This window comes from Myiozetetes cayanensis, unplaced genomic scaffold, assembly GCF_022539395.1.
Source record: "Myiozetetes cayanensis isolate MyiCay16 unplaced genomic scaffold, myiCay2020 scf20-37, whole genome shotgun sequence".
Classification (NCBI taxonomy): domain Eukaryota; kingdom Metazoa; phylum Chordata; class Aves; order Passeriformes; family Tyrannidae; genus Myiozetetes; species Myiozetetes cayanensis.
This window is the reverse complement of record NW_026087412.1, coordinates 459,239-486,652: the sequence shown is the minus strand read 5'-3', so window position 1 is coordinate 486,652 and position 27,414 is coordinate 459,239. Positions and strand designations below refer to the sequence as shown.

The 27,414-nt window shown below is 50.6% G+C and overlaps 1 protein-coding gene across 6 annotated transcripts in view; it reads left to right on the top strand.

The window, feature by feature from the left end:
• The window catches only part of USP31 (ubiquitin specific peptidase 31), a 34,068-nt gene extending 8,015 nt beyond the window's left edge, over nt 1-26,053 (top strand). The window contains exons 2-19 of one of the 6 annotated variants that reach the window (XR_007629175.1): nt 3,360-3,497; nt 3,975-4,063; nt 5,107-5,199; nt 6,191-6,326; nt 6,843-6,987; nt 7,750-7,933; nt 8,659-8,770; nt 8,978-9,072; nt 9,592-9,669; nt 9,849-9,978; nt 10,733-10,852; nt 11,025-11,250; nt 11,643-11,801; nt 12,444-12,596; nt 13,587-15,651; nt 21,165-21,242; nt 21,702-22,255; nt 22,290-26,052. Coding sequence is in view for 1 of the 6 variants with exons in the window: in XM_050317242.1 (XP_050173199.1) it covers nt 3,360-3,497; nt 3,975-4,063; nt 5,107-5,199; nt 6,191-6,326; nt 6,843-6,987; nt 7,750-7,933; nt 8,659-8,770; nt 8,978-9,072; nt 9,592-9,669; nt 9,849-9,978; nt 10,733-10,852; nt 11,025-11,250; nt 11,643-11,801; nt 12,444-12,596; nt 13,587-15,127 (3,399 nt within the window). In the remaining 5 variants the exon portion in view is untranslated. Of the gene's footprint in view, nt 1-3,359; nt 3,498-3,974; nt 4,064-5,106; nt 5,200-6,190; nt 6,327-6,842; nt 6,988-7,749; nt 7,934-8,658; nt 8,771-8,977; nt 9,073-9,591; nt 9,670-9,848; nt 9,979-10,732; nt 10,853-11,024; nt 11,251-11,642; nt 11,802-12,443; nt 12,597-13,586; nt 20,912-21,164; nt 21,243-21,701 lie in introns of those variants that run through there. The other 5 variants (XR_007629178.1, XR_007629177.1, XR_007629176.1 and 2 more) reach the window with 5 other exon arrangements.
• Nucleotides 26,054-27,414: the final 1,361 nt, after the last annotated feature.

Genomic DNA, 27,414 nt, shown 5'->3' with positions numbered 1-27,414 from the left:
TTTTGTAGCGGAGGCTCTTGTGAGGAAATTGCATCTGATATTTTGTAGTGCTTCCTGTATCACTTCCAACATCTTGTGATGTGTCTCCACAGGCAGTTCTTTATCCTTAGTCTGCTCAGGCTGGGAGAGTGTCAAGGAAATCTGAGCAGTTATCATAGAGATGCTTCCGAGACGAGCAGTGACACAGATATTGAGCAAGACACATGGCTGCTCTGCTCAGGGATGGTATGGACTGGCAGCACTCTGTGGGACAGTGCATCACCAGGGACACACTACAGGAACAGCCAGGGCATCTGGAGTGGAGTGATGTGCTGGTGCCACTGGGAGAAAGGCCATGATAAATACTAGCCTGAATTCACAAAGTCCTTACTTATTATGTTTTTGTACAGAAACCCCCCATGCCCCCTTTTTTACTTGAAATACCAGATTCACTTCCAATGCCAAAGACCCTTTTATCTTCAGCTCTGTGTAGACGGGGACTTGAGCTGCAGTGGCAGTGCCTGTTGGCTGAGCTCACTGGGACAAATAACACCAGATAAGGCCCCTGGTTCTGGCCAGTGGGAGGGTGTCAGTGCTGCCTGGTCACATCATACCCATTCGTGTCTTGGTGCATTGGCACCACACACTGCTGGGGTCACGACGGGGGGTTCAGCAGCTCTTTCTCTTGGCTCTCTGATCAATTCACTGAGAAGAGTGAGCTTGCCCTTGCTGTGGCCTGCGCTGCTGTTGGAGCCCTCCTTCCTCGGTGGGCCTGTGGAATGTCATTCCCTCAGCATGCTGACCTGGGCACAGGAGGATGGGAAGGAGGGTACAGCTGTTAAAACTCAGGTGTGTTACTGTGGCAGCATGGGTAACAGTTCTAGAGAGACATAGTGAGATAACCACTTAAGACTGGACTGCAATCTCTGCTTCACACTTAGTGATTAACTTTCAGTTTGGAACTTGACAGAGTAATTTAAGGGCTACATTTAATTTTCAGTGTAGAGTTTTTGAACAAAGATAATTTTTGCAAAGGAAGTCTCCACATACATGTCTTAAATCCTTCCTTGCACCATTGTCTGGGTGCATTCAGCTAAGCTTTCTGCTGAAGGAGGGCGAGAGGTATCAGGCTGATACCTGAAGAGGCTTTCTCGGATCCATTTTTTGGATCATGTTTTTTCACTTTCTTTCTACTGGTGAATCTTGCTTTGCATAATGGGAACTAGGAGCAGAGAAGGCTCTTTGGTCTCCATTAATCTTTGAGTGCCTACAGGCTAGTTGAGATTTCTCTCCTCCGTAAACTGGTTTACAGCAGCATCCCAAGCCAACGTTATGTTGAGCACTGAGCAGGAGTGCTGTGGTCCACACCTGTGTGGCACTGAGGTGAGTGTTGGCTGGGGACCACTCCCTTGGTTCAAGCTGTGTGCACATATTTTATGTGGGAGGGTGCTGGTCCCTGCACAGGCAAGGGCAGTAAATCTGCTGTCAGAAGGGCTGTGCATATGTAATGAGAGCAGATTATTTCTGTTTTCCATTATTTTGCTGCCTTGAGGCAGGTGGACAGATTATAGAGGATAGAGAGTATATGTTTATCAGTCCTTTCCTGTCTCTTTCATCACCACTACCCAGCCCCCAGTGACCCCATTTTCAGAGGGATAAAGCGAGCAGCCCAACCTCATTTCTCAAATCTGTTGCAAAGTCTGATTAGAGGAGCGGAAGAGCTCTGGTACGGGGTGTGTGTGCAGCCTGCCAGGCTCTTGGCTCTGCAGCCTTCCCGCCTGTTCCTGTTCTGCAGGTTCTGTCTGGCCTCTGCTGGTGCCCCTGTCCCTCTTGGGGACCCTGCTCAGTAAGTCTCAGTCTGGTGGGAGCACTTTGTCTCTCCGCAGGTGTGCCAATGGGTGAAGGTGCCGCAGTGCTAGCGGGGCACATCCCAGGCAGGATTCTCCTCCCGGGAGCACGCAGCACAGGGGAACTGGGGAGAGGCCGTGTGACTGATGTGAGCTTTGCCGTGAGCCTTGTTTTTGCAGAGAAGCCTGGTAGTGACTTTGGGGACAGTTGCTGGAGTGGGTGTGTGTGGGTGGCTGCCCCATACCAAGGTGTTTTGGGAGGAGCAGGCTGGCTCTCCCGGCTGTAGCTGGTGCCTCCTTGGAGCAGCAGAATGGGCCGGCTTTTCTGTGGCGGTGGTGATTGCTGCTGAGGGAGGAACCCTGGCTCAGGTGCTGGGGTCAGCCCATCAGAGGCAATTCCAGCTGAGTGCAGGGGCTAGTGCCTGGCTCCCATTCTCCAAAGCCTGTGCCATGTTCCCCAGTGTGCAGTGAGAAGAGCTGGCTGGCCATTCGGGGTGCATTGTGGAGGTAAAAATGAGATCAGAGAGCTGGAGCCGAGAAAGTGTTTTCTGATGCTGGGGAACAGCTTTCCCTACTAAATCTTGTGTGGGTTCCCAGAGGCTTTTCGAGTAGTAGGAGGAGATGCCCTGAGGAAGGGGCACGTGTGGCTCAGCTGGAGGAGTCAGAGCAAACTTCAGCATTATAAAAGGTGTCTCCACAGCTGCAGGGCAAGGATAAATCTGCAAAGAGTAGATTTTGGCTGCTGGTGAGATTCAAGCCCTTCTCATTTGTATCTGAAAAAAACCCAGGTCTGAACAAATCCCTTGGGTGTATTGGTGTCCTTCTGAGATGGTGTTTCTGGAAATTCAAAAGTAAATGAGATGTTTCCCCAGGCTCTCAGTGTGTATCCCCAGCAGTGCCAGCCTATTGCAGCTGTGGCTGAGTCCCCCTGGTTTGGAGCTCATTTGTCCAGCAGCACCTGTCCTGTGCTGTGCTGCTCTGGTGTCAGTCATTCTGGGACACCTCGGTTCCTTGTGTGCAGGGAAAGCTGCACCTGGCTGGCTGGGATGGCAGTAGAAGATGGTATTTAGGATGAGTAAGTTGTGCATAGTGGATCCTTGATATGCACTGGAGAAAATTCCATGGTGACTGTTCTGTACTGTGCTGTTCCAGTGCTTGAGGTGGTGCTGATGTGGAATAATTTTGCTCTACCTGAATGATGATGATCAGATTGTAGAGGCATTTGTGATTTAGATGTCCTGATCCTGACTGAGTCCAGGAATTGTAGACCTAGATTAGCACAGAGCATCTGCATCAATTTTTGAGAAATCTGTGACCTCACCAAAGCTGCAATGAGTGAGACAGGGCGAGTGGGCACGAGGAGATTAAATTGCTGTTTTGATTCATCTTGAGCAAACAAGATTACATGAGGGGAGCAGTGTCACACCCTGTGGTGCAGGGGTAGGGGTGATGGAATTGGCCTCCTCTCTGCATTGGTGCGGGCAGGGCCCGATGCTGGCGCTGTCACTGCACTGCTGTCCCTTCTCTCTGCAGAACATTGTGTCCAAGAATGCGATGCAATACCGTGGGAATGCCCAGCACGATGCCCAGGAGTTCCTCCTTTGGCTCCTCGACAGAGTCCACGAGGATCTGAACAATGTGGTGAATTCCAGCAGCATGCCTCCGCTCAAGGTGAGGGATTCTGCTGGGAGCCAACGTGGGAGAGCAGCTCTAACTTTGCAAAGAGGTTTTCCTTTTAAAGTAGTTCTCCCTGTTGGCCTCTCAACTCCAATAAGTCAGATGGAACAAAAGCTTGGGTTAAAATACTGTTTGTTTCTGCCCTGGGAATATAACCAGCTGTTCCACTAATTCCTGGTGAGGGTTCCCTGACAATCATGTGTGCGTGGCCATAGGCTCTGCAAGGGCTGGGAGGTACCAGGGGGCTGCTGGGCCTCATCAGGTGTGAGCACCCTGCTCTTCCCTGGGCTGCCCTGCCTGCCTCACCTTCCTGCATGCCCACCCCTTGGAGGAGAGCACACTTGATAGTTAAAAATCTTGTGACATTTTTTGGGTGGTTTTGGGCAAGGAGGGCATAAATTTGACTGGAGTCCTGGAGCCACCTGCTTGGCATACCTGGGTATGCCTCGAGAGTTTGTTTCTCTCTTTCAGCCGCCACTGGAGGATGATGTGCTGCTCGAGGGCCCAGCCTTTCCCATCAGTAGCACTTTCGTGCAGGAACTCTTTCAAGCCCAGTACAGGTATGGTATTTTGTCAGTGTGGAGGCAAAATTGCTTATACTGGTGACCCCAGTATAATTCTAAACTGACACTAGCTCCCAGTACAGCTGTTTCTGAATTCCTGTGAAGGGAGTCTGAACTAAGACGTTGCTCCAGAGGAGAGAGAGAATTTCATTACTTCAAATTTAATATATTCTGTATAAACCTGCAGTATGTAGCACTACACCTGCCCCAGTGCCTCCTGAGAGAGTGAGTCAGTACTCAGTGGACTGAAGCCTCAGGAGAGCCCAATGCTCTGAGGCTCACCCTGGCTATCAGAGGGAAGAGCCCACAGTAGGGTCTGGAGGTGCCTGGGAGTTGCAGATCCCTGGTGTGTGCAGAGTGCCTGTTATCTGGGGAATGCCTATGACTTGGGAATTCTGAGCTGAAGCTGTCACTGTCTCTTTGGGGTTCTCCCATGAGTTTCTCTACTTTCTGGGAAGTAAGCTTTCTAATTTCAGAGCCAATAGAAGAGAACAGCTGAATTGCCAGTGTTCCTGGATGGCTTACATCTGTGCTCCTATAAGAATTGTAATTGCTTGGCGTACTCCCCAGTATTTGCCAAGTTTTCCTTTGCAGAGGAGAAACCTTAAGCCTGGTCTAAGTCACAAAACCAGTGTAAGATGCAGGTTAATTGTGAATGTGAGAGAATTCTTGTCTGGAGTTTTTCCCCTTTTGAGTAAGAGCTGTGTGCACCTCAGTGCTGACTGTCAGCATCCCTATCCTATCACTTCACCTCTCTCCAAAGACAAAACCTTTCCAGACCATCCACACTGGAGCTACTGTTGGTGAATTATTAGTTTTGTAGCAATGTTTATTAAAAACCACATTCAGGGACTGGAGTGAAATATTTCCTGGCATGCCCTGTAATGAATATTTGAGACTAATTACTTTAAAAGGGTTTAGAGACGAGTAGAAAGGAACAGCCAGATTGATGTGTGAAGGCTGTTATTTGGGATTTCGTGGTTTTCACATTCCTGATGAAGTGAGGTGTAACTCTGCCCTGTTACCCATGTTTGTTCCAGGTCCTCCCTGACGTGCCCTCATTGCCAGAAGCAAAGCAACACCTTTGACCCTTTCCTCTGCATCTCGCTGCCGATCCCTCTGCCCCACACGCGGTATGGAACTGTCCTGAACTTAACGTTGGCTGTTTCTCATGCATGTAGTGTTGTTTAATCTGCTACAGCAGGAAGAGAGATGTCAGCAAAATCTCTCTGGTAGATCTCTAAGAAAGATAGATGGGAAGATATGGGGTTTTAATTTTTTGCTTTGCAGGTAAATTGGAAAATTGAGCCTTTTAGTTGTTTCAGAAAGGGGAAAAGGATGAAACGCTTTTTTTTTTTCAAACAGTCTCACTGATTGCTCCAATTTCAAAGAGTGAAGTTAAAAGCTTTCTTGCAAAATGTTTGGCTTTTTTGAAAGACAGCTGTTGCAAATAAAGAAAAAAGCTCCAGAGAGGGGAAAAAAATCCACATAAAATGTTCAGAGTAAAGATAAAGAGATACACAGAAAACCTATCCGTGATATAAACAAACTCCTTCACCTGGTGTTTTGGATGTGGAAAACTTATGTTACTTCCAGAAGCAATGGAACAGAGCGATGACAGGAGAGATTAAACATTGCTCTGCCGCATTTGCTTTGGAAATCTCTGCTTCACTACCGGGTGGAGGCTGAGTGGGCTCTCCAGGGAAGGTGTCTCCCTTTTTCTCTACCCAGGTAGTGCTGCTGGCTGCTGGCAGGATTGAGGGCTGGGAGGTAACCTGTTCACAGCAACAGCTAAGTGCCTTAAAGTGCTACCTCAAACTGTCCCAAGCTGGCTCCTTGCCAGAAAACTGATTGCTTTGTCATAGGCAGTTTTGGTTTTAACTTTGTGGGACTTTTTTTGAGGTGTTCCTCTTGGGGGAGCGAGTAACCCCAGGCCATGTAGTAAGAAAGGAGTCTGTAAATCAAATGCACTTTTCGGGCTGCAGCTGAGCATAACTCCAGTGTGAGGTGGATCCAGACAGCCAGGAAGGCCCTGAACCTGGTGGGCAGCCTGGGTGTGCCCAGGCTGGGCTGAGGCTGCTCCTGAGGTGCCCAGCCCCAGCAGCGCTCCCGTGCTCTCTGCAGGCCACTCTTTGTCACTGTGGTGTACCAGGGCAAGTGCTCGCACTGCATGCGGATTGGAGTGGCTGTGCCCATCTCTGGAACGGTGGCCAGGCTGCGGGAGGCTGTCTCCTCAGAAACCAAGATACCCACGGAGCAGGTAATGGGCTGGGCTGCCCACCTGCACATCATCCCTGCAGTGGGAGGGAGTGAGGGGGCTTTCATCCCTTGTCAGATATGTAAGAATTGAAATTTGCTGCCTGTAGTTGAATGTGGGAAGCAGGGGAGTGGAAAATCTGGATCATGCTTTCCCCTGTGTGTTGGCTGCTTGAAACCCAGTGATGTTGGAATAGCCCTCAGTGGATGGTGCAGACCTGCCTGACCCCCTGGTGATCTCTGCATGCTGGCAGTAAGGGAACCATTGGGCGAGGAATTCCTCTGTAGGAGGAGCTTCAGGAAAGCTGTTGGATCCCACCAAAACCTCCCCATGTGTTGCCTTTATCCCATCTTCTCTTTTACGGCCATCCTCTTCCCTGTTCCCTGCTGCTGGCTAGTGCCAGGATGTTTTGAGGAATGCCATCCCTTAGCAGGAAAATCCCAGCTGAGAGATGGGGTAGCTCGGGTGGGCCAGGTGCGGGTGGTGTGAGGGGTTCCAATTGGCTTGTGCTGCCTCCAGATCGTGCTGACGGAGATGTACTACGATGGGTTCCATCGCTCCTTCTGCGACACTGATGACCTGGACACCATCCATGAGAGCGACTGCATTTTTGCCTTTGAGACCCCAGAGATCTTCAGGCCCGAGGGCATCCTCAGTCAGAGAGGTGAGTCGATAACTCTGCTTAATGCCCACCTCAGGTGACTCATGAGGGAGGCTTGTGTGGGAAAAGAGTAAGTGTCCCACAAGCTGTTGATGTTCTGGTGTATTGATTTCATCTCTGACTTTGTCCAGGCTCGTTGCAGAAGATTTAATAGTGTTGTCAGCTGGGAGGTTATCAAGCAGTGCTGTACATTCCTTTCTGCCTCTTCCCAGGGCTGATGCTGCAGTCTAGGCTGGCTTAATGTGAAAATTCATGTCAGGCTTAATTTAAAGAGCTGCTAGGGACCAGATGAAGCCACTGAAATTGTGTTATTTAAAATCAGATTTCCAGTGATGAATAAACAGTCTCAGGAATGAACAAACACTTTCTCTTTCCAAGCTCAAACCCCTCAACCTCTCTGCATCTCCCCTCATGAAAGGGAATCATGGCATCCTGGGCAAGTGGAGTGTAATCAAAGGAAAATTTTATTCTGGAAGGTAACAAGTAGGGTTCCTGGCACTTTAATTTTTCTTGCAGGCAGTACAAGCTGTGGGTGCTTGTGCAAACTGCTGTGAAAACTCAGGTAAGGGGGCACTTGCATATAATGTCCTTCTATAAAGAAATAGTTACTGTGAAAGGTAATTGCTCTTTGAAACCTTCATACAAGTGATGAAAATGCTTCTGATTGTCTGCTCCTCTGCACTCTAAGGAAGGTTTCTTAAGGGGGCATCAGGGCACTAGAAGCAAATCACATAATAAAACATTTCCTTTCTTCTAATTTTTCAGGAATACATGTGAACAATAACCTGAATAACTTGAAATGTGGCACTGAGCACTCCCGAACAATAGCTTACTCTCAAGGAATGGTGAAGTCTGGAAAACTGGAACAGTCCTCTACTAAACCAGCAGCAAATGACAAGATTGTCTTGCTGGTGTGTAACAGAGCGTGCACTGGACAGCAGAGCAAAAGGTGACTGGCAGCAGATGTTTGGCTCTTCTGGCTGCTTCTTAAATTTACTGGGGTTTTACTCTGCTGTAGTGCAGACACCAAGTGAAGGAGCAGCAGCTTGCATCCCAGCTCACATCAGGTGCTAAAGAACATGCTGATCAAAAAGCATTAATGGATGGAGCAAAATATTTCTATTTTTGGTGAACTTCAAGTAGTGCAGTGTTACTAGAAGGTGGCAAATGCAGCCTGGTTGGGAGGACACACCACCCTCTGTAGAGCTGCCTGGCTTGAGAGCAGCACATTTGACCAAACCCTGTGATGGGTGGCAATTTTAAACTGGAGTCAAAATAGGGATGAGGTGAAGTGAGAAACAGCCATGGCAAAGGCATTTGTATCATCTACAGCCTGGGAAGTGCCTCTGCCACTGAAGCTTCACAGAACTTCATAGGAAGCTCTCTGAGGCAGATCACAAAGCTCTGCAGCTTGAAGCAGTCACTGGGGCACAGAGTGGGGCTGCAGCCCCTCTGAAGGGCCCTCTGTAGGGGCAGCCCTAACTGCATTGCCTCAAAGATAAGCCCCTCTCCTCTGAAGACAAATTTCTAAACGCCCTGTTTGGGGGAGTGTGCTGAGCTCCATAGGTGCTGAGACGAGGGGAGGGGGAGAGGGGCATTGGTAGAGTTTGGGGATCTGATTGCTGAACAGGATAATCTTTTCATTGCTCCCTCAAATGCTGCTTCTTCCCATAGGTTTGGCTTGCCCTTTGTGTTGCATTTGGAAAAAACAATTGCTTGGGATATTCTGCAGAAAGAAATTCTGGAGAAGATGCAGTATTTCCTGCGGCCTGCAGCCTGCTTGCAGGTGAGGCAAATGTGCTCTGTGGTCACCGCAGAGGAGCTGTTGGGTGCGCAGCCTCCGTTGCTGCACCTCGCCCACTGTCAGCTCCTTGGCGGAGGGATGTTTAGACCTTGTACATTTGTACATTTGTACAGCCAGTGCCAAAAGCAGTTTGCACGTGGGCACGTTGGGTTGAAGCCCCTGAGGTGGCCTCTGCTTTCTCTGTTGCAGGTTTGCCCGTTCAGCTTGCGAGTGGTCAGTGTTGTGGGCATAACGTACTTGCTACCTCAGGAGGAGCGACCCCTCTGCCACCCAACAGTGGAAAGGTGAGCTGGCCCTTGGGTGCTGGGTCTTTCCCAGCAGTGGAGAGAGGCTTGTCAGCTGGAAATGCGGTGTGCAGCTGTGCAGAAAGGGACAGTCCTGGTGTGGATGTGTGGAATGCACTGCAGAGGCCTGAGGAGCAGGGAAACAATGCAGGAAACTGTGTAAGAATAGCTCAGTTGTGTGACATGCCATCTGGAGTTTGTCCTCAGAAATTGAGAACAGAATGAGAATATTACTCCCCCATTTATAATTTTTTTTGTCTGTTATTCTTTAGAAGTATCGGTAGATGCCTGTTCTGTAACAAGTGTACAGTGCCTTGCAGAACTCACATACTTGGGTGAATGCATTTGCCAGTTCTGCCATGTGTTTTGCTGTGTGAATTCCTTTTACTGCTTTGCAAACTTGACCTGTGGGAGTGGAGGAAGGATGAAGGGCTCATGGAGAGAAATTATATGTACACAGAAGATAATGTAGGCTTCAGATGGAAAGATGGTCTGACTCCTGTCTGCTCCTCTCTGCAGGGCATTGAAGTCATGTGGACAGGGGGGAACTGCTCATGTGAAATTAGTGGTAGAATGGGACAAAGAAACTAAAGATTAGTAAGTATAAAATAAAAAACCTTTAAGTGTGTTCACCTCACGAGCACTGCTTGCAGCTTGCTTATGTGAATTGTGCACCCTTCAGCAAACAGACCCCCTCAAACTTCACCTGTGCCCAGGCCCTGTCTGCAGGGGCAGCCTGGGGAGCGGGTGGTAAATGTGGTGTCTCCCTGGTGCAGCTTGTTTGTGAATACAGAAGAGGAGTATATTCCAGACTCCGAAAGCGTCCGCCAGCAGAGAGAGCTTCATCATCAACCTCAGATCTGCACTTTATCTCAGTGTTTCCAACTGTACACCAAAGAGGAACAGGTAGGGACAGACTGTGTGCTCTGGCTGGTCCATGTGCTGCAGGAGCTCTCACACTCTGGAGCAGCTCTTTTCCATAAACTGTGATTCCTTGAGACAGGAGAATAAATTTGTAGCACAAGACTACTTACCTGTGCTGCTAATGGAGTCCCTCTCTTACTGCTTCTTTCACAGCTGAGGGAAGAGTTGTTTGACAGCTTAACATGTGGATGCTGAGTTCTCTGAGCACTTGGCTGTAGAGGGAAGTGCATATCGCCTTTGTGTCTTTGGAAGGACACTGCAGTGTATAACTCTGGTTCAGACTAGGAAGGAAGAGGGTTTCCAGGGAGCAGTGAAGTGTCAGAGATGATATCCAAAGTACACCTTTCTTTCTGTTCTGACTCCTTTGCTGCTGGTTTTCTTGTGAGAATACTCCTTCTCAGGCTGCTAAGCCTGCCTGCTTTTTGCCTTGGTTTTTCCTTCTTCCCCACTTCAAAGGGACCGGTGTTTGTAAGGTGCAAACAGCTCCTCTGCACAGCAGCACTGGCTGAATTCTGTCTTGCAGCAACAAGTGCCTCCTGTGTGAGGCACGTGTGTATCTGCTTGTCACTAATTTGAAAAACATCATTGGGAACCCTGCATTTCCAATGAGCTTGACAAAGGCTAGAGAGGGATGAGGCAGTCTGCACTGGGCCCTGGGGCAGCAGAGGAACAGTGATGTGGTGAAAGCTGCCTTAGAATTTGAAAACCAATACCCATTCCTGCCTCTCCCTTGTAGCTTGCCCCAGATGACGCATGGCGATGCCCACACTGCAAGCAGCTGCAGCAGGGTAGCATCACACTGAGCCTCTGGACCTTACCTGATGTTCTCATCATACATCTCAAAAGGTTTAGACAGGTAAGGATGCCTGCAGCATTGCTGGAGGACTGCTGCAGAGCCAGGGAGTGACCTGAGTAGACCCCCTCTCTTCAGAAGCAGCTGCTTTGCCCTACACGTGCCTCTCCTGGGTTTTGTTTTCCCAGTTGGGTGGCCTTGGGCCACTGCAGCTCATGCTGTTCTTTGCACACAGGAAGGAGACCGAAGGATGAAACTTCAGAACATGGTTAAATTCCCCCTGAGTGGCTTGGACATGACTCCTCATGTTGTGAAACGCAGCCAGAGCAGCTGGAGCTTGCCATCGCACTGGTCACCTTGGAGGAGACCTTATGGCCTTGGGAGGGATCCTGAGGACTATATCTATGACCTGTATGCTGTCTGCAACCACCATGGCACCATGCAAGGGGGACACTATACAGGCAAGTGTCCTGCAATGTTGTCTGTGGTGGAGCCTTTCACAGAGAAACCAGTTATATTTCTGTGTGGAGTCAGAAGCCCTTGTGGCATTCTGCCCTGATGGAGGCGGAATGCCACAAGTAACAGAAGGTGAAGTGAATGGAGCCATCTCAAATGGTGTTCTGTTCTGAACAGTAATGTTGGACAAAGTCCTGAAATGTGAGATGTTTATTGTGTTCTGGCAGCCTCAGGCTCCCATCTTGCTAGTCAAACTGGAAGATGAAGCATGAATAAATCTCTTCCTTTCATTCTCCTCTCAGTCCATCATAGCAAATAAGGTCATGTTAAGTATCATACAGCAAACCTGAGAGTGGTAGGAGTGAGGAAAGTCTCACAGTAATGTATTATCTCTCAGCATATTGCAAGAACTCTGTTGATGGCCAGTGGTACTGCTTCGATGACAGTGAAGTTCAGCAACTTTCTGAAAGCGAAGTCTGCAAGCAGACAGCTTACATCCTGTTCTACCAGCGACGCACAGCAATCCCCTCGTGGTCTGCCAACAGCTCGGTGGCAGGTAAGCCCTGCTGGCACTCTCCAGGGTGGCTCTAAGTTGTTTTCCATGGATAGTTTGTCTTTCTGAGGAATTTTTCACCCAGCTCTGCTTAAGCCCTCACTCTTTCCCCCGGAGCCCAGCAACGCTTGTGAGCGTGCATTAGAGGCCATGAGAACCTCCCGCCTCTTCTGCTAAGGCAGTTGTGTCAGGGAGGCTGTGGAGATGGGGGATGCCCCCTTCACCCCTAAGCGTGGCTCTGTTCAGAGCTGCCCTTGTCAAAACCAGCACATCAAAACGTGACCTATTCCTTCCCTGTGGCAGCGCTGTCGGCCCCAAGGAGGCACCAGTAGCGCATGTGTTGGTGGAATCCAGGGTGAGCTGGGGGCAGGTGCGGGCTTGGTGACCTGTCTTTGGAAAGGAAGGGATTTTCGTGGTGGTGTGGTGGCAGCTCAAGCACTGCCTGCACGCTGGTATTCACAGCACACTGGGACAAGTTGCAGTTATGCCTTTCTCTTGTGACCGTAAATGATCCATAAGAGTAAAGGCCCGTTCCCTTGGCAGTGTCTGGCTGCTGTGGCCGTGTGGGCCAGCTCCAGGCTCTGGCTGTGTGCCGAAGCCAGAGCAGTGTGGTACGTCCCTGACTGCCGTGCCCGGTCCTTGCAGGCTCCACGAGCTCGTCGCTGTGCGAGCACTGGGTCAGCCGGCTCCCTGGCAGCAAACAGCCCAGCGTCGCCTCGGCTGCCTCGTCGCGCCGCACCTCCCTCGCCTCGCTCTCGGAGTCAGTGGAGCTCACTGGGGAACGGAGTGAAGATGACGGTGTGTATCAGTGCGGGGGGGACAGGAAACTGGGCCGCAGCAAGATCCCTACTAAAATAGCTGCAAAATCTGTGGTTACAAGGGACAGTTGCTCCAGCAGCTGGGGGAGGCAGGTGCCTGGTTGGTAGGAGCACAGGTGAGCTTCTCTCTGGTATGAAAGGATGGAGGAGAGCAGGGCAGGAACCTTTAAAAGAAAGCAAATACTATAAATGAAACCTCTCAATCAAGAAATTCTTGTGTTTGTGTTTTCTCTGGGTCTCACTGCAGCACCTTGGCAGAGAGGCTGACACAGTGCTACAGCTTAGCCTGCTAATTGCCTGCTGCTGTGCTGCTGACTGCTCCCAGGGAGCGGGGAAGATTCAAATGCACTTGTGTGCAGGTAACTCTTCAATTCCTGGCTTTGCCTGGCTCCTCCACACAGTGCCTTGTAATTTCTGAGAATGTGGAGCTTCACAGGTCAGCTGGGGCATTTGGAAGCGTGTGGATGTGTCCCTGCAGCAGCAATGTAACAGCTGTCAGATCTGGCCATGGAAGTCACACTTCTAAAATGCTTAGTTATATTTTGTGTTTGTAAATACAAATACATCACTTGATCTAGAGGTAGGAATCCTACTCTGCCTTTCATAGGATGCTCTGGGAAATAATCTTTAATACAGAATCAGAATCCTAGCTGGTGAACCCCTTGCCAGTTTCAAGGACTTCCAAGGTGCAAACCCTGTGTTTGATCTCCTGCTGCTCAGGGATGAGAGAAGAATCTGGGTTTTTAGTGACAGGCTTCAGAGTGTTACTCCTGGGTGACCACTAGCAAATAATAGTTGTTGGATTTCTTATTCAGCTTTTGTCCCAGAAGCTGTGCCTGGAGCAGGCATGGACAGAGACTTAGTGTGGTGTGGGTGGGCTGCCGGCTCTGGTAGGGAAACGTGGATGGGTGGGATAAACCAGCTGCAGGCTTGGCTTTCACATTAAGACTGTTGCTTGTTTTCTCCGTAGGAGGATTTTCAACTCGGCCATTTGTAAGGAGTGTCCAGCGTCAGAGCTTGTCGTCCAGATCCTCTGTCACCAGCCCACTGGCAGTGAGTGAAAACGGTGTCAGGCCCTCGTGGTCACTCTCTGCAAAACTCCAGTTCCGCTCCAACTCCCCGTCGCGCTTCTCTGGAGATTCCCCAGTGCACACTTCTGCTTCCACCCTGGAGAAGATTGGGGAAGCTACTGATGACAAAGTCTCCACCTCGTGTTTTGGCAGCCTGAGGAATCTCTCCAGTAGCTACTTGGAACCTTGTGACAGCAGTCGGCGAGAGCACAGGACGGCTCGCAGAGCCCCTTTGGCTGTCATGGAAGGGGCCTTCAGGGAAGAGTCGGTTGTAAGGACATCAAGCTCAGACCTTTCAGATGGGTATGGTAAAAGCTCTGTGCAGCCAGACAGGAATCACCCTGCTCTGGACCCTTTTGATAACAACAATCAAATCGCCTTTGTTGACCAGAGCGATTCTGTGGACAGCTCCCCAGTGAAGGAGGTGAAAGCCCCTTGTGGGACGGGGCTGGCTGCAGAGAAGGCACGTGACACCCCTAAGAAGGGTCACAGCTCCAAGGGAGCTTCTGAGCCGGACAAAAGTATGAGGAAGGGAAGGACGGTTTTATCTACCCAAGAGACCAAAGTCTCTCACTCTTCTCCTCCACCGAAGAGTTCCCAGAAAGTTTCCCGGTCTAGAAGTAAGACAGACTCTTCTAGGGCCAGTGGGCGACATGGGTCTCCTGCTCCTGCTCAGGCTAGGAAGGATCACAGCACGAAGCCACTGGAGGCATCTGTCCCATCGGCGCAACAGAGGCAAAAGTCAGGTTCTTCTCCATCCTCCACAGCTGCCAAGAAAACCCCATCAGGCTCATTGACTAAGGGCTCTTCTGCTGGGAAGAGCCGGACTTCCGACCGCAGCCTCAGCAGGGAGGGCTCCAAGATAAGTCTGGGGTCGGATAAAACAAGCGTTACCAGCAGCTCAAGAACGAGCTCCCCGCGGATCAGCCACTCCCGGAGCGACAGCAGGGCAGTGGACAGCAAGCACGTGCGGAGCTCCTCCATGGCCAACCTGCGGTCTCCAAATGTTGGGGCGCGTTCTGGTTTGAAGAGGGACAGCAAGTCAGAAGAGAAAGGGTTGTCTTTCTTTAAATCAGCCTTAAGGCAGAAGGAGACCCGGAGGTCGGCAGACCTGGGGAAGACAACAATGCTCTCAAAAAAGACAGGGAGTGTCAATTCCAAGTCAGGCAGTAAAAACATGCTGGAGGACAAACCAGAGAAAGGTGTTGTCCCACCAGCCTCCCAAACCAATGCCAACATTACTGCAAAAGAAAAACTTGTCTCAAAGGATACCACACCCAACAAACATTCTCTGCTATCCAGTCGCAAGTCCAAGTCTTCCCAGCTAGATCCTGGAGTCCAGTCTCCTCCTTCCAGTGGCAAGCAGTCTGCTGACAAGCCGCTGAAAAAATTACCTTCCAGCATGCAGGTGTCTGTACAGCCTTCTCTGGAACCTCAGTGAAATGCTGCAATCCAGGTGTCTTTTCTTCTGCTGAAAAGCTAATTTATTCTGAGCTCTTGAGTTTTTTTGTTCATGTGCCTAATGTATGTTTTGAGGAGAAGTTAACTGCAAGTTGTTAAAGCGCCTTTTGATTCTGCCATCAAACCAAATAGCCACAGGCAGCCAGCACTGGTGCAAGTAGCCTAGCTGGAGTCATTGTTGAACATGAATGCAGCTGTCCCATAGCACTTGTACAGGAGTCTCTGTTGAAAGTGCAACAACTTTCTTCAGATTTGAGGGTTGGAATCTGACCCCTGGTTGTACTGACACTTGTGTGCTTTGTAGAGCTGTGAACTGGTACTCCTTTGGTCTTGCTCCGAGTGGACTGTGTCCACACTGGTGTATGGCCTTGTTCCGAGCTGTGGAGGATGCAAAGGAATCTGGAGAGACTGCCGCTTCTTTCTGCTCTCAACCCTCTCTCCCTGCTCCCCTCCATTTTCAAGCTTTCTAAAGGGCAATATTTCAACACTAATGTTGTTTCTCAGGTATATACTCAGCCAGTATAGGAGTGACTAGCATTAGTGACGGACAGAAAGGTACCTGTGTGTCCGTGTGCGCGCGTCTGTGTAATAGATTTAATTTTTGCATTCCAATGGAAGGAAGTTTGGGTTTTCTCCATGAAATGTAATGTGCATTTTTTTGTCACTAAGTGTATGAAGAGTTTTGCTCTGTCCATACCTAAGGCAACCTCTACTCTGTCCTCTTTAATTATTTTCTTCTGAAATGCTCTGCTGTGTGACAGAAGAAATCCCTGGGCAGCAGCTGGTGGTCAGCTCGTACATGTGGAGGTGCTGTGGAAGCAGTGCTATAGGAGATCTGTGTCCACACACCTGGGTGGCCGTGATATTCTCAGGACCCTTCTGTTTAAACTCCTGGGAAGCATTTCCTAGTGTGCCCAGACCCTTATCATAGTGTTGAGATTAAGCCTCCGTTATCTCTAGAGGTGATGTTTAGATCAAGTGTGTCCCTGCCCTCTCTGAGCAGGCTTTGACAGGCCTCTTTGTAGGGATTGGAAGGGCCATACCCAAACCCCTGGAGCAATTTTCCTGTTCTCCAGAGTGCTCTATGTTCCTCCTCCTGGCATGCTTGTCCCCTCCCTGCAGGTCTGGCTGCCACACGTCCCTCAGCAGAATGGTCCCCTTCTTGTTTGGGTGACAGCCTCTATCAGGGTCAGAACGCTACATCTACTGCGTTTACATGCCCTTCTTACAGAGTAGATTCCTCAACTTCTGTAAGATTCCTTTTAAGGTGGATTCCTCAAGTTCTTTTGTATACATGTGGTGTAATCTTTTTGTTTTGAATTCTGCAGTTTGTATTGATGTGCTGCATATCGCTTATGTCAGCAGCAGTCTGTCGTGTAGGTCGCGACGTGCTGGGCAGTGTGCTGGGCACGCTTTACTCTTAGTGAGGTCTGTTCCTGTCCTGCAGTCTGATGACAGAGCTTCTCTGGGTGTAGCTTGGGGCCAGGCAGTGTGCTCTGTCCTGTCAGTGTAACAAACTGTCCCGTGCCACCTCCTTCCTTGCTGAGGTGCTGCTGGCCCTGCAGGCAGCCTTGCCCCCAGGTCTGCTGGGCACCTTGCTGCTCCATGATCACTTCTCTGCTCACCACACACCTGCAGCAAGCTTGGGAGGCAAGGACTGGGGGTAGCTGGCACCTCAGAGTGTGTGTGAGACTGAGCTGGGATCAGCTGTGAGGGTGAGCCCAGCTGTGGTGTCACCTTTGCCATGTCTCAGTGATGTCCCACTGCAGCCCGGCACCACCTGCAGCCTGCACGTGTAACACTGTGCTAGGCGCTGTGCCCTGACTGTTCTAACCCCAGTGTCACTGTCCCCTCGATGCATTCCTTCTCCCGGGTGTTTCAGTCTCATTTATTGCAGTGACAAGAAGCAAAGATTGTATTGCTTGCTTCTGAAATGTATGACTTGGATTATTCTTGGATTATTTTCTGTTATATCCAGCAGAGCAGATAAGACCTGCTTCATGTTGTAGTACTTAAATTACTCCCTGAAATGTTGATGTTGAAGTATTTGTTTAAGGTTTTATCTGTATTAAGGTCTTACACTGTCTTGGCTCTTCTCTTGTAACAACTCTTGTAGCAAGAATGTAATTCCGATGGCTTGTGCTGACTCGGGTTGGGATCTTTTAATAGACAGAACTAGTTTCTGTGATTTTTACCTTGGACATTTGTGAAAGGTTATTTTTATCAGTTGACATTTTCTTTTCATGCCATCGCTCACTGAAGGAGTTTGAACTGGAAGCTGTTGTGTGGGTTTTGAGGTAGTTTTGCATGCCTTGGCTGAAGGGAATTTGAAGCCATGTCCAAACTGGCATTTTGGATGCCAGTTCGGTGTTTGTATCTGGGGTAAGAGAATGGTCCTTGGAGCTCCCATTTGGACAGAAGGGGAATGGAGGTCCTGGTGTTCCAGCAACTGATAAAAGCAGTTGAACCTCTGCAATCCCATGAGATGCAATCTTGCTCTCTTTCCCCATAATTCCTGATGGGAATTGCTACCAGCTCCAACACTATCTGTTCTTTGTATCCTGCCAAACTGGATTTCTCTGTCACTCTGGAACAGCAGCTCTGGTGCACAGGCTCCTTACTCTGCGGTGGAGCGCGAGTGGGCAGGAGAGGCTGCACTGACAGTGCCCTCATCTCGGAGCGGGTGGGATGCTGCTCTTCTGTGATGGGTTTTCTGCTCAGGAGGGCTTGACTTGCTGTGTCCTCAGGCAAAACAGTTTGACTTACAAGGGTGTGCTGGAGTGTTCATGGAATACAAGGCAGGCACTGGGTAAAATGTGCAAGGTGTGTGCCTGTGGTCCCTGGGAAGCGCAGTCCCTGTTCCATAGTCTTTTTGTAACAGAGCACTTGGGAATGCAGCCACTTGTCACTCTGCACCTCTGCTTGTTGGTGTCATGGATCTTTGGTAGTAAATAAGCTTCCTTGCACGGGAGGGGGTTGAAGGCTGTGGGTCCAGGAAACACTGTTCACTGGGAGTGTCAATCCAAGCCTTGTTGCTGTTACAGTCAGGGCTCCATCAGTGATGTAAGGTAAATGTTTCTGAAACTAAATGTAAGTTATTGCAGGCCCTAATTCAAGGGATTTGGGGAAACGCAACATCAGTCTTCTCTCCTTGCTTTAAACTAGACTTTGCTTGGCCCTTTCAGGTATAGGAATTCCTGTCCACATGTATGGTTGTCCAACTGTCAGCATGTGGCATGGTACCAGGGAACACTCCAGACAGAGATCTGCCAGGTCCTAGATGCCAACACCACAACCGTGCCTGGCTGGGGGTGGTGGGATCTGGGACGCCTGTGCCGAGGACCTGGGAGCAAAGGTGTACAGGGCAGCCTCGAGCTGGTGGGAAATGCATGGGAAGAGGGGGGTTCGGTGGGGTCCCTGCTCCCCAACCAACTAGGTGAGCTCTAAGGCAAAACAGGCTTCCAGGCAGCATATTTTCAATTGACTTTGGGTTGGACTCACCTGTACCAGTGTGTGTGACTTGTGTTTCACCCTACGTCCCTAGTCTGCCACTTGCTCCTGCAGTTGGCCCTCTGGGCACAGGAGAGCATCGCCTTCATTCCAGTGCTCAGTTCCTACTGGAGTCACCTAGAGACTTTTTTTTACCCTTTTTGGGCTATGTCTTTTGGATAGTGTTTAGTAGTATTCAAGTTACAAGCACATTTTCAATGATGTATATTAAAGAGGCACCTTTTATTTGTATTAATCACATTTGATAGACAATTTGGTGCCTGCAGTTCTCTGTAACTCGTGTCTCACTTTGGGTGTATAAATTGTTAACCCTTTCAGACTTATCAAATATGGCTTAATAAAAACAAGATGCTTAGGATAGAAAGCTACCAGCTTAATTGCACTTCTCCTACTGCAAGTGCCCTCATCCGCCGTCGCTGCAGGGGTTTGCTTTCTGAAGCCAAAACTTGAGCATGACTAACCATTTTTCTCAGTGCCAGGCAGCTTGCATGGCCGTGCTGTCCCCGATGCATGTCCCTACTAACTATGCAAGCCTCTTGCCCAGCCGTGGCTGTGCTCAGTGTTGGAGCCACTCCAGAGGCTCCGGAGCACCGCTTGGAGTTTGTGCTGCTGCCTCGTGGTGCAGCTGCTGCTGGCACACAGGAGCATGTCCCTGGGTTCCTGCTTCCTTTGCACATCTTTGACTCTTTCCTTTGCAGGATTCTGCGTTACTGACAAGGCTGGAGCATAGCGTAAGGTCAGAGGGATCGGAGCGGGGAAACGAGAACAACTGATTTCTGTTTTGTGTTGTTTTTTCTTTTCTTAGCAGGGCAATCCCGGTCAGGGTTCCGTGTGTAGCCTGTCATTCCAGGTGATGTAAAGGCTCGCTCAGCGCTGTCAGGAGGGGCAGGCAGCTGTGCGGGCGCTCACGGAGGGCACTCAAGGAGCTGCTGCCGAGTGTCTGTGCGAGGGGAGCGGCTCCCAGTTGTTGGTGCTGCCCATACTGGTCTCTGGGCTCTGCCTGCCTTCCCAGGAGAGTCCCAGCTGCCCGTGGAGGGGACTGGGCTTCCCCTTTGTGCTCCAGAACCCCATGGTGGAAGGTTTGACCCATGTCCTGTTGGACAGCAGGTCCCACCGGGGTGGCTGTGCTGCATGGCTGGGGCAGCCGGTGAGGGCTTCTTGGTCCTTGGCCCCATGGGCCCGGTGCCCTCACCTCAGTCAGCCAGCATGGAGGGGCTTTGGAAATGACATTCCAAATAATTGTACTGTTGGTTTGGTGGTGTTTTCTTTTTTTTTTGTTTTTTTCTTTTGTTCTGTTTTTTTTTGTATCTTTGTCATTTGCATACTAATCCAAAAGAATTTGGCAGTATCTGATGTTACTTGTGGAGGGAACTGAAATTTAGTTTTAATCTGTGGTGAGATGAAAGTCCTACATGTTTTTCTCAACAAAAGCACCATAAAGCAGTTAGGAGCTTTATTTTGTAAAAGAAAAGCACCTGAAGACTTGTACAATGTCTGTTAGGTCTAAAGGCTTAGGGGACTCTTCTATTTTTATAAAGGTGATAGCACTCAATTTATCTGCAAATAAGACACAGATTAAAACTAAGTGTAACTGGCTCACTCGGCCCTGCAGCACATGCGCGCTGGCCTCAGGCTCGTGTGGCATTTGTGAGTGCAATAAACCCCTTTGGAGGTGCTCTACTGCCTTGGGTAGGGTGACACAAGGGAATCCAGGCCACAGGTGGTTCCATTATTGCCCTGTGGCCTTCCAGGTATGAATTTCTACAGATTTGCTCACCACCTGTGCCTCACCATTGGTTAAAATTGAATTTTAAGTCCTGTTGCAAATGCAGTTTCTCTTCTGGACACAATGTCAGATTTTACACTGGAATATCTACAGTTCTCAAACTGCATGTCACATCACTGTACCTGGTACAGGGACGTGGGGTTTGCCCACACCTTTGATATTCTCCTCTGTATTTTAATGTTTTTGACCTGTACAGTAATTGGAAAGCAGGCTGTCTTTACTTGGGGTTGAACATTGTACCATAAATTTTAAATTATTTGAGGACAAGTGCATGAGACTGTGTCAATGCCTTTTATTATTTATTTGTATGTTTTATTATTCAAGGTGTATGCACTTTTAATATGCAGAATTTATATTTTTATGTTAAAAATCATTTTCTTTCAGAAAGAAGAGTTTGAATATGAGGAATTGGAATTAAGTGCAAAAAGGGGAATATGTAATAAAATACAATAAATTTATTACTAGGCATCCTGCCTGAGTGAGCATTTTTCCAGGCTGCAGGCTCCAGCCTCGCCGTGTTCCCGCTTGCGGGATGCTCTTCCCTGCCTCGCTCCAGGCATGGGATGGGGGCATGGGCTTGGAAACCTTCCCCCTGTGCCCTGGTCAGGGCTCCTTTGGGGAAACAGAGGCCTGGATTTGGGCACAGAGCTGTGTGCTGGGGCGGGGCAGACACGGGTTCCTGCCTTTCCCCATGTTGTCCCTGATGCTTCTCTCTCCACAGACCATCAGCCCAGGTCCTGCGGCACTCGGCCACGGTCCCGAGAGCGGGTGGGGGACCTGCACCAGAGCCTTTGTGCCGGTGAGTTTGGTCTGTGAACCTGTGGGCAGGGGAATGTGATCTGGCTCCTCTTTGGGGTTTTGGGGTTCCTGCCTGCCCAGGCAGAGGTGGGATTCTTCTCTGTCTGCCCTGTTGTGCCTCATGTCTGGGCTCAGCCCCCAGCATGAAAGGGCTTGGGGGGCCTCCCACCACCAGAGCAGTCCCCTGCCATGCCCAGCCCCATCCCTGCTTGCTGCCCACCAGCTCCTGCCACCCGCAGCAGCGAGACTGAGCTTCCAGGCAGGAGGGACCTTATGGACCCAAGCCCTGCAGCATTTGAGGCCAAGAGATCCCCAGCCAGACCCCCACACTTCCAGAAGCCCCTTAGACTGCCTCTACCCACAACGTGGCCAAAGGCCTGTTCCCTTCTTGCTGTCACCAGACTCTGGAGGCTTGAAGCTCCTCCAGGTCTGTGCTAATTAAACACTATTTTTCCTTCAGCAGGGTGTGCAGTGGTGGTTCTGGACCCAGGGGAGCGTGTGGCTGCCAGATGGGAATATGTGGATGGGCTGTTCCTGCCACCTGCCCAGTGAGGATGAGGATGGAGCAAGGCAGGAGGAGGATGGGCTGTTGCTCCCAGCTGCTGAAGGGAAAACCTCTATCCCTGGTGCATCATCTCTAGGTGACCCCCTGGGCTGGGAGAGCTGCTCCAGCTGCCGTGGCTGCCGGCACCATCCCTGTGGCTGCTGGGCTGCCCAGTCTCAGGTCAAATGAGGTGCAAAATGCTTTAGTGGTCCAGCATGTCCTCTCGGCTGAAGAACGGGGAAGAATGGAAGACAATGTGGTTGGCTCTCGGAGGGCATTTCCACTGCAGACTGTGATCCTACTGCTCCATTAAGCCCTCAGATTGGTGCAACAGGGGCTAGGTCAAGCTTCACAAACTCACCTTTCAACACAATTTTTGATTTGCAAGGGTTTTTTCCTCTCTCCTCCTTCCTCCTCCATGCACGTTTTTGCAGGGAGGGGACTGTTGACACAGGTCAGCAGCACTGTTGGTGTGTGCCCCATGCTCCTTCAGTGCTCACCAAGGTGGGAGTTGCCTTTGAATCCCCCTTGGTCCCCAGATCTCCAAATCGTCCATCCTGATCTCCCATTGCCTGGCTTTGGTTACAGAAATGCTGATGGTGTGTTTGCCAACAGCTGTGCTGCATCACTCCTTGCTCCCACGGGTCCCTGAGCCTCTGGGGACACATGGCCCCTGCCAGCCCCTGCCATGCAGCTTCGGTCTGTGTTTCTGTCTATCCTGCTGGGAAAGGCAAGCCAGAGCCTCAGCCTGGGTGCTGAGCTGAGGAGCTGGTGGCTGTGCTGGGCAGTCACGCACATGAGTCCCACCCTCACCACGTACTAGAGGCATTGCTTCACTTGTGTAGAAATGGGGATGGCAGATGTCGTATTAAATCATGGGGTCATCACTTATTTATAGGTGATTACATTAAAGAGAGATTAATATAGCCAAAGGCTTTGCAGAATTAGAGTTAATGTACTTGTGTTTATTATATTTGCCAATGTTTCTCCAATCCAGCTGGGTTTTTCTGGCCGTGGGATTTAACAGAGACCCTGCTGCTGTTCCCCAGCCTTGCTGGGAGGGAGCAAGAGGCCCATGGAAAACACATGAGAACTTTGATCTTCAAGAGATTAATTTTATTGCCTCCCTCTTTCTGAGGGTCCGTCGCAGGTGCTTGGTGCACAGTGAGGACAGAGCAGGGCAGGACTCAGTGGTGGTTAAAGCTGTGTCAGGAGGGGAGCCCAGGGCTGGGCCTCCCAGATGTCACTCCTGGGCTGGGATTATGCTGTGGTAAATTGGGATTAGATTACTGGGGAGCTGGGCACAAATTTCTGACACCCGGGGGGAGGTGGAGGTGTCCCTGGGCAGCACTGGTGGTGGTGGGGTGCCAGGCATTCCCTTGACCCCTCTGCCCCAGAGCCTGGTCTGTGGCTGGTAGGCACCCACCCACCCACACAAAGGCTGTTGGCTGCCTTGTCCCAGCTCAGGGGGCATCAGCGGAGCCCCTCCACCAATGGATGAACCAGAGGAGCCCAGAACACCCCATGTTAGGCTGGAAGAGCAGAACCATGTGGGAATGGTCCCTGGTTGTGCCAAGCAGGGCCAAGGGTGCAGTGGATGGAGGTGCGAGTTGCTGCAGCTGCCTGGCTGGATATTTATTAACAACTGCCTCTGAGAGCCAGAACAAAACCCAATCTTTGGGAGACCATCAATAAATTGTAACACATTAGGCACTGTCACCCCTACCCCTGGACTCTTAAATTTTGCTCTAATTGGAGTATCGCTTTTCCTTCCTCAGCACTTTTTCCCCTCGGCTGGGTATCGATCCTGGCTCTGTGGGGATCTGACCAACTGTTGGCAATTTATGGGAACATAAAGCTAGTCTGTCGTAGAGCAAAAACCCAGCTTTTAATAAGAAATGCTGACACCAGCCTCTGGCTGATTCCCAGGTGTATTTACCGGTTTACAGTGGGTACCCAGGTGTGGGGCTCAGGGTGTGATGGGTGGAAGGGGACCATTAAAAGTCCCTCAGGCTGGGCCACATTGTGAGCAGGGGTGGCCTGAGTGGCTTCTGAAGGTGTGGGGCTCTCTTTTCTGGTCTCCTGTGCTCCGTCCCATGGTGGATGAGGGTCTGGATGGGGTCTCCTGGCCCTAAATGCCAGAGGACCTGGGTCCATAATGTGTCCCCTCCTGCCCGGAGCTTGGTCTCTCTGCTGTGGGTGACAGGAGGTGATGGCCAGTGGGCAAAGCTGGGGCTGGGGTTGGCAGGGGACTGCTGCGTGGAGGGCTCTGATGCAGGGCACCCCCCCACCCATTCACGTGTCCTTGCTCCAGCTCCACCAGCCCCCTTGCCGCACTCCTCTAGTGATGGGTGTCGGTGGCTTTGCAGGTCAAGGCTGGTGGTGGATTCCTGGACCTGTGGGTCATTGTCCTGCTTGTGCATCCCTGCAGGTCTGGGGATGTGGGGTTCCTGGGGAGCAGGTCCCTGGAGCAGGTGACCCCTGTCACTGTCCCAGCCCAGCCACCCCTGTTATCCCTGGGGTGGATGTGCTGTCTCTGTCACGCAGTGCCAGGGAGTGTTGTTTTAGGTGTCTCGGTGCTGTAACAGCTGCTCTCCTTGCTGTTAGCTACTGTCTAATTCTGGTTTTATGGAAATGAACCTGAATTGTCTCCCTGTGGTTCACACTCGATGTGGATGTGAGTACCCCACAGTCGGCAGTGCCTGTGCTCCCGTTTTTAATCTCGCAGAACTGGTTCCTTGGAAAACAGTTGTGCTTCCTAATGGCCTTAACTAATTTCCAGAGCTGGGATCAGACTGTCTTGGCAGTGGTAACAGGGGGCCAGGAGGGGTTGCCCCGCACTGCTCCACAGCTCTGTGCCCCAGACTGTAAATAACAGTGTCCCCTGGCACTGCCTGGCTCCACCGTGAATCCATTTGCTCCTTTAACAGGCAGACTGTGCATGTTGCAAAGCAATTCCTGGAGCCCCTATGACAGTCTTGAAGCGTTTGAATACTTTGCGAATGATTTATCGTGGGTAACAAGCAGATGATAGACGGCACTTCAAGGTATGGATTATCTATTAGAACCACGCTGAAGGTGTTTGTGCTAACAGGCTCCTGCCGAGCAAGGGAAGTGCCTCCGATCCTTGTGTCACTGGAGGAGTCAGCAGCTCCTGCCACAGCTCAGAGATAACTCCCTGCCCTGTTTGCTGCTTTGGTGACCCTGGCCAGGCAGCACCGATCCTGCCCCTGCATGGCCACTGGATCCAGCAAACCAGGGCTCCTGTCATGCCTGGCTGGGAGGGACCTGGTGCTGGTTCGCCCTGGCACTGGATCGGTTCATGGGCTGTGATCTCCTTCCCAGAGTTCCCCTGTCAGGGAGGGAGCAGAGTGATTCTTTAACCGATTTATGAAGTGATTTGTGTGGTGGGGCTGGTTGTGCTGGTTGTGCTGTGGGACCCGCTGTGCTTCCCACCCTGCACATCCTGCTGTGCTCAGTGGGCCCAAGGGAGGTGCTGACTGTGGGACACAAAGCTCTTTGCACTTCTCAGTGCCAGATTTGACCCTCTTTCACACCTGCAATTGGTGCTGCCCGTCCAAGCATGGCACTGCCAAGCTCTGGGGCCAAGTGGGACCCTGTGGGCTCAGGGTGATGGTGATGGGAACAGTGTCCCATGGGGACCCTTGCTCTGCTGTGGGGACAGGTGCTACGCTGTTGCTGTGCTGGCTTCATTGCAGATAGATTAATGCTGGTTATTGGGATTTTTTTCACCTCAGTGTTTCAGCTTCTGAAACCAGCTTCACCCTGAATTTATAACCTGGCAAATAAATACAAGTGCAAGTTTATTTTTCCTCCTTGTTCATGAGAAAGGAATGAAAATGTAAGCAAAATATAAAAAATAAAATAGACTCAGTTTTACTTTAATTGACCTTTGATTTTTAACTTAATACCTTCCCCATGTTGCTGCTTCAACCTTTAATTTCTCTCGGTGAAGTGGCTGTGTTCAATGATTCATTCTGTCCTGAGGCAAAGCACACACTGTAATTGGTTTTTAACTTCCTGGAATGTCAAAGGCAGGATTGAAATTTTACGTATCACACCACCAATTCAATACTGCCTTTAATAATAATGTTGCAGAGAAGGAGGCAGATTTACAGCTGTAGAAAAATGTAATCAAATTTTGAGCCCAAATGCAGTAAGTCCAAATGCTAGTTTTCATTTAGAAGCTTGTTAGATAGATGTGGCCTCACCTGAGTGAGTTCCCAGCTCGTTTTGCTGCTCTGTGCCACAACTAGGGGAGCCAAGGGAGGTGGGAGGGCTGGGAAAATGGGGGGAACTGGGGAACCTGGAAGGGCCAGGAGACCTGCAGGGCCACTGCCGACAGTGCTGCCCTGGGCTGGGCAGGAGGCAGCCTGGGGGGCAGGCCACTCTGGGGTCCTGGGTGCCTCTCATCAGTCCCTGGGACAAGCTGATGGGAAGCAGGTGGACTGGAGCCCCTCGTGATGGCATCGGCCCAAGGGTCCACCCCGCAGGAGCCGCTCTGCCGGCTGGAGGGCTGCAGGGGGGACACCCCTACAACACTGCAAATGCCAAACAAGTAATCGATTTTGGCCAATTAACGTCTGATAAAAACTAATAACCCTGCTCTCCCATTCTTGTTGTTGAATGACCTCCAGCGATCCATTAATTTAACAAATGATATGCAAGCATTCAACATGGCTAATGACTCTGGATTAAACCCACTGACACCTAATTCATCAGAGTGCCCAGCACCACAGTGCCCATTGTGCCGTGCTCTCCATCACCGCTGCGTTCCTACAGCACCCATCAGCACGTCCCTGGCACCCCGCATGGAGCCAGGCGCTGTGGCCCTGCATCCCCTCTGTGCTCTGGCCACAGCCACAGGTGCTGGGTGGGACCTGCAGCCCCGTGGTGCTTGGTCCTGCTGCCACATGCCCGTTGGCAGCAGGCTCTGTGCATCACCCTGCTCCAGTGCTCAGCCTGCTGCGCTCCCTGCTCTCTGCTAGGCTGTCCTAAAAAGCTAACTAAGCTGAAATTATTTTCTTTCCTTGGAAAAGCCTTTAAATAATGTATTGCCCTCACTTGCTGTTACTACGTCTTTTAAAAATCCAGGGGCTTTCTCCTTCTCGCTTGTATTTTGCATCTGTTTGTTGCAGGGCGTGAATTACCCTTGAGAGAGTCATTGGAAATTCCGTCTCAAAGCCACTGCCCTGGTGTGACTATAGCTGTACCCACCAGGTGTGTCCCCTGTGGGGAGCAGAAGCCCAGGCTGAAATCCAGCCCCAGGTGCTCCAGAGGAGTCATTTCCCACCCACCCACTGGTGGCAGCCAGGTGCCTGTGGTCCTGGCTGGCCCCACAGCTCCTGTCCTGCATTTGGATGGCAGCAAATTGCAGTGAAATTGGAATCACTGAAAACAGGCCTCTGGAGAACCCTGTCTCCTGGGAATGGTGATACAGGGGTGCTGGAGCAAGGATAATTAAATTAGGGGGACTGTCAGCACAGCAAAGATGCCCTGTCTGGAGCAGTGCCAGGGAAGCATTTTCCTTTCTGTGCCAGCATTGGATGGATCCTCATGTACTCTGTGAGATTTGAAATATTATAACAAAAATTTGCCCAGCGTCTCC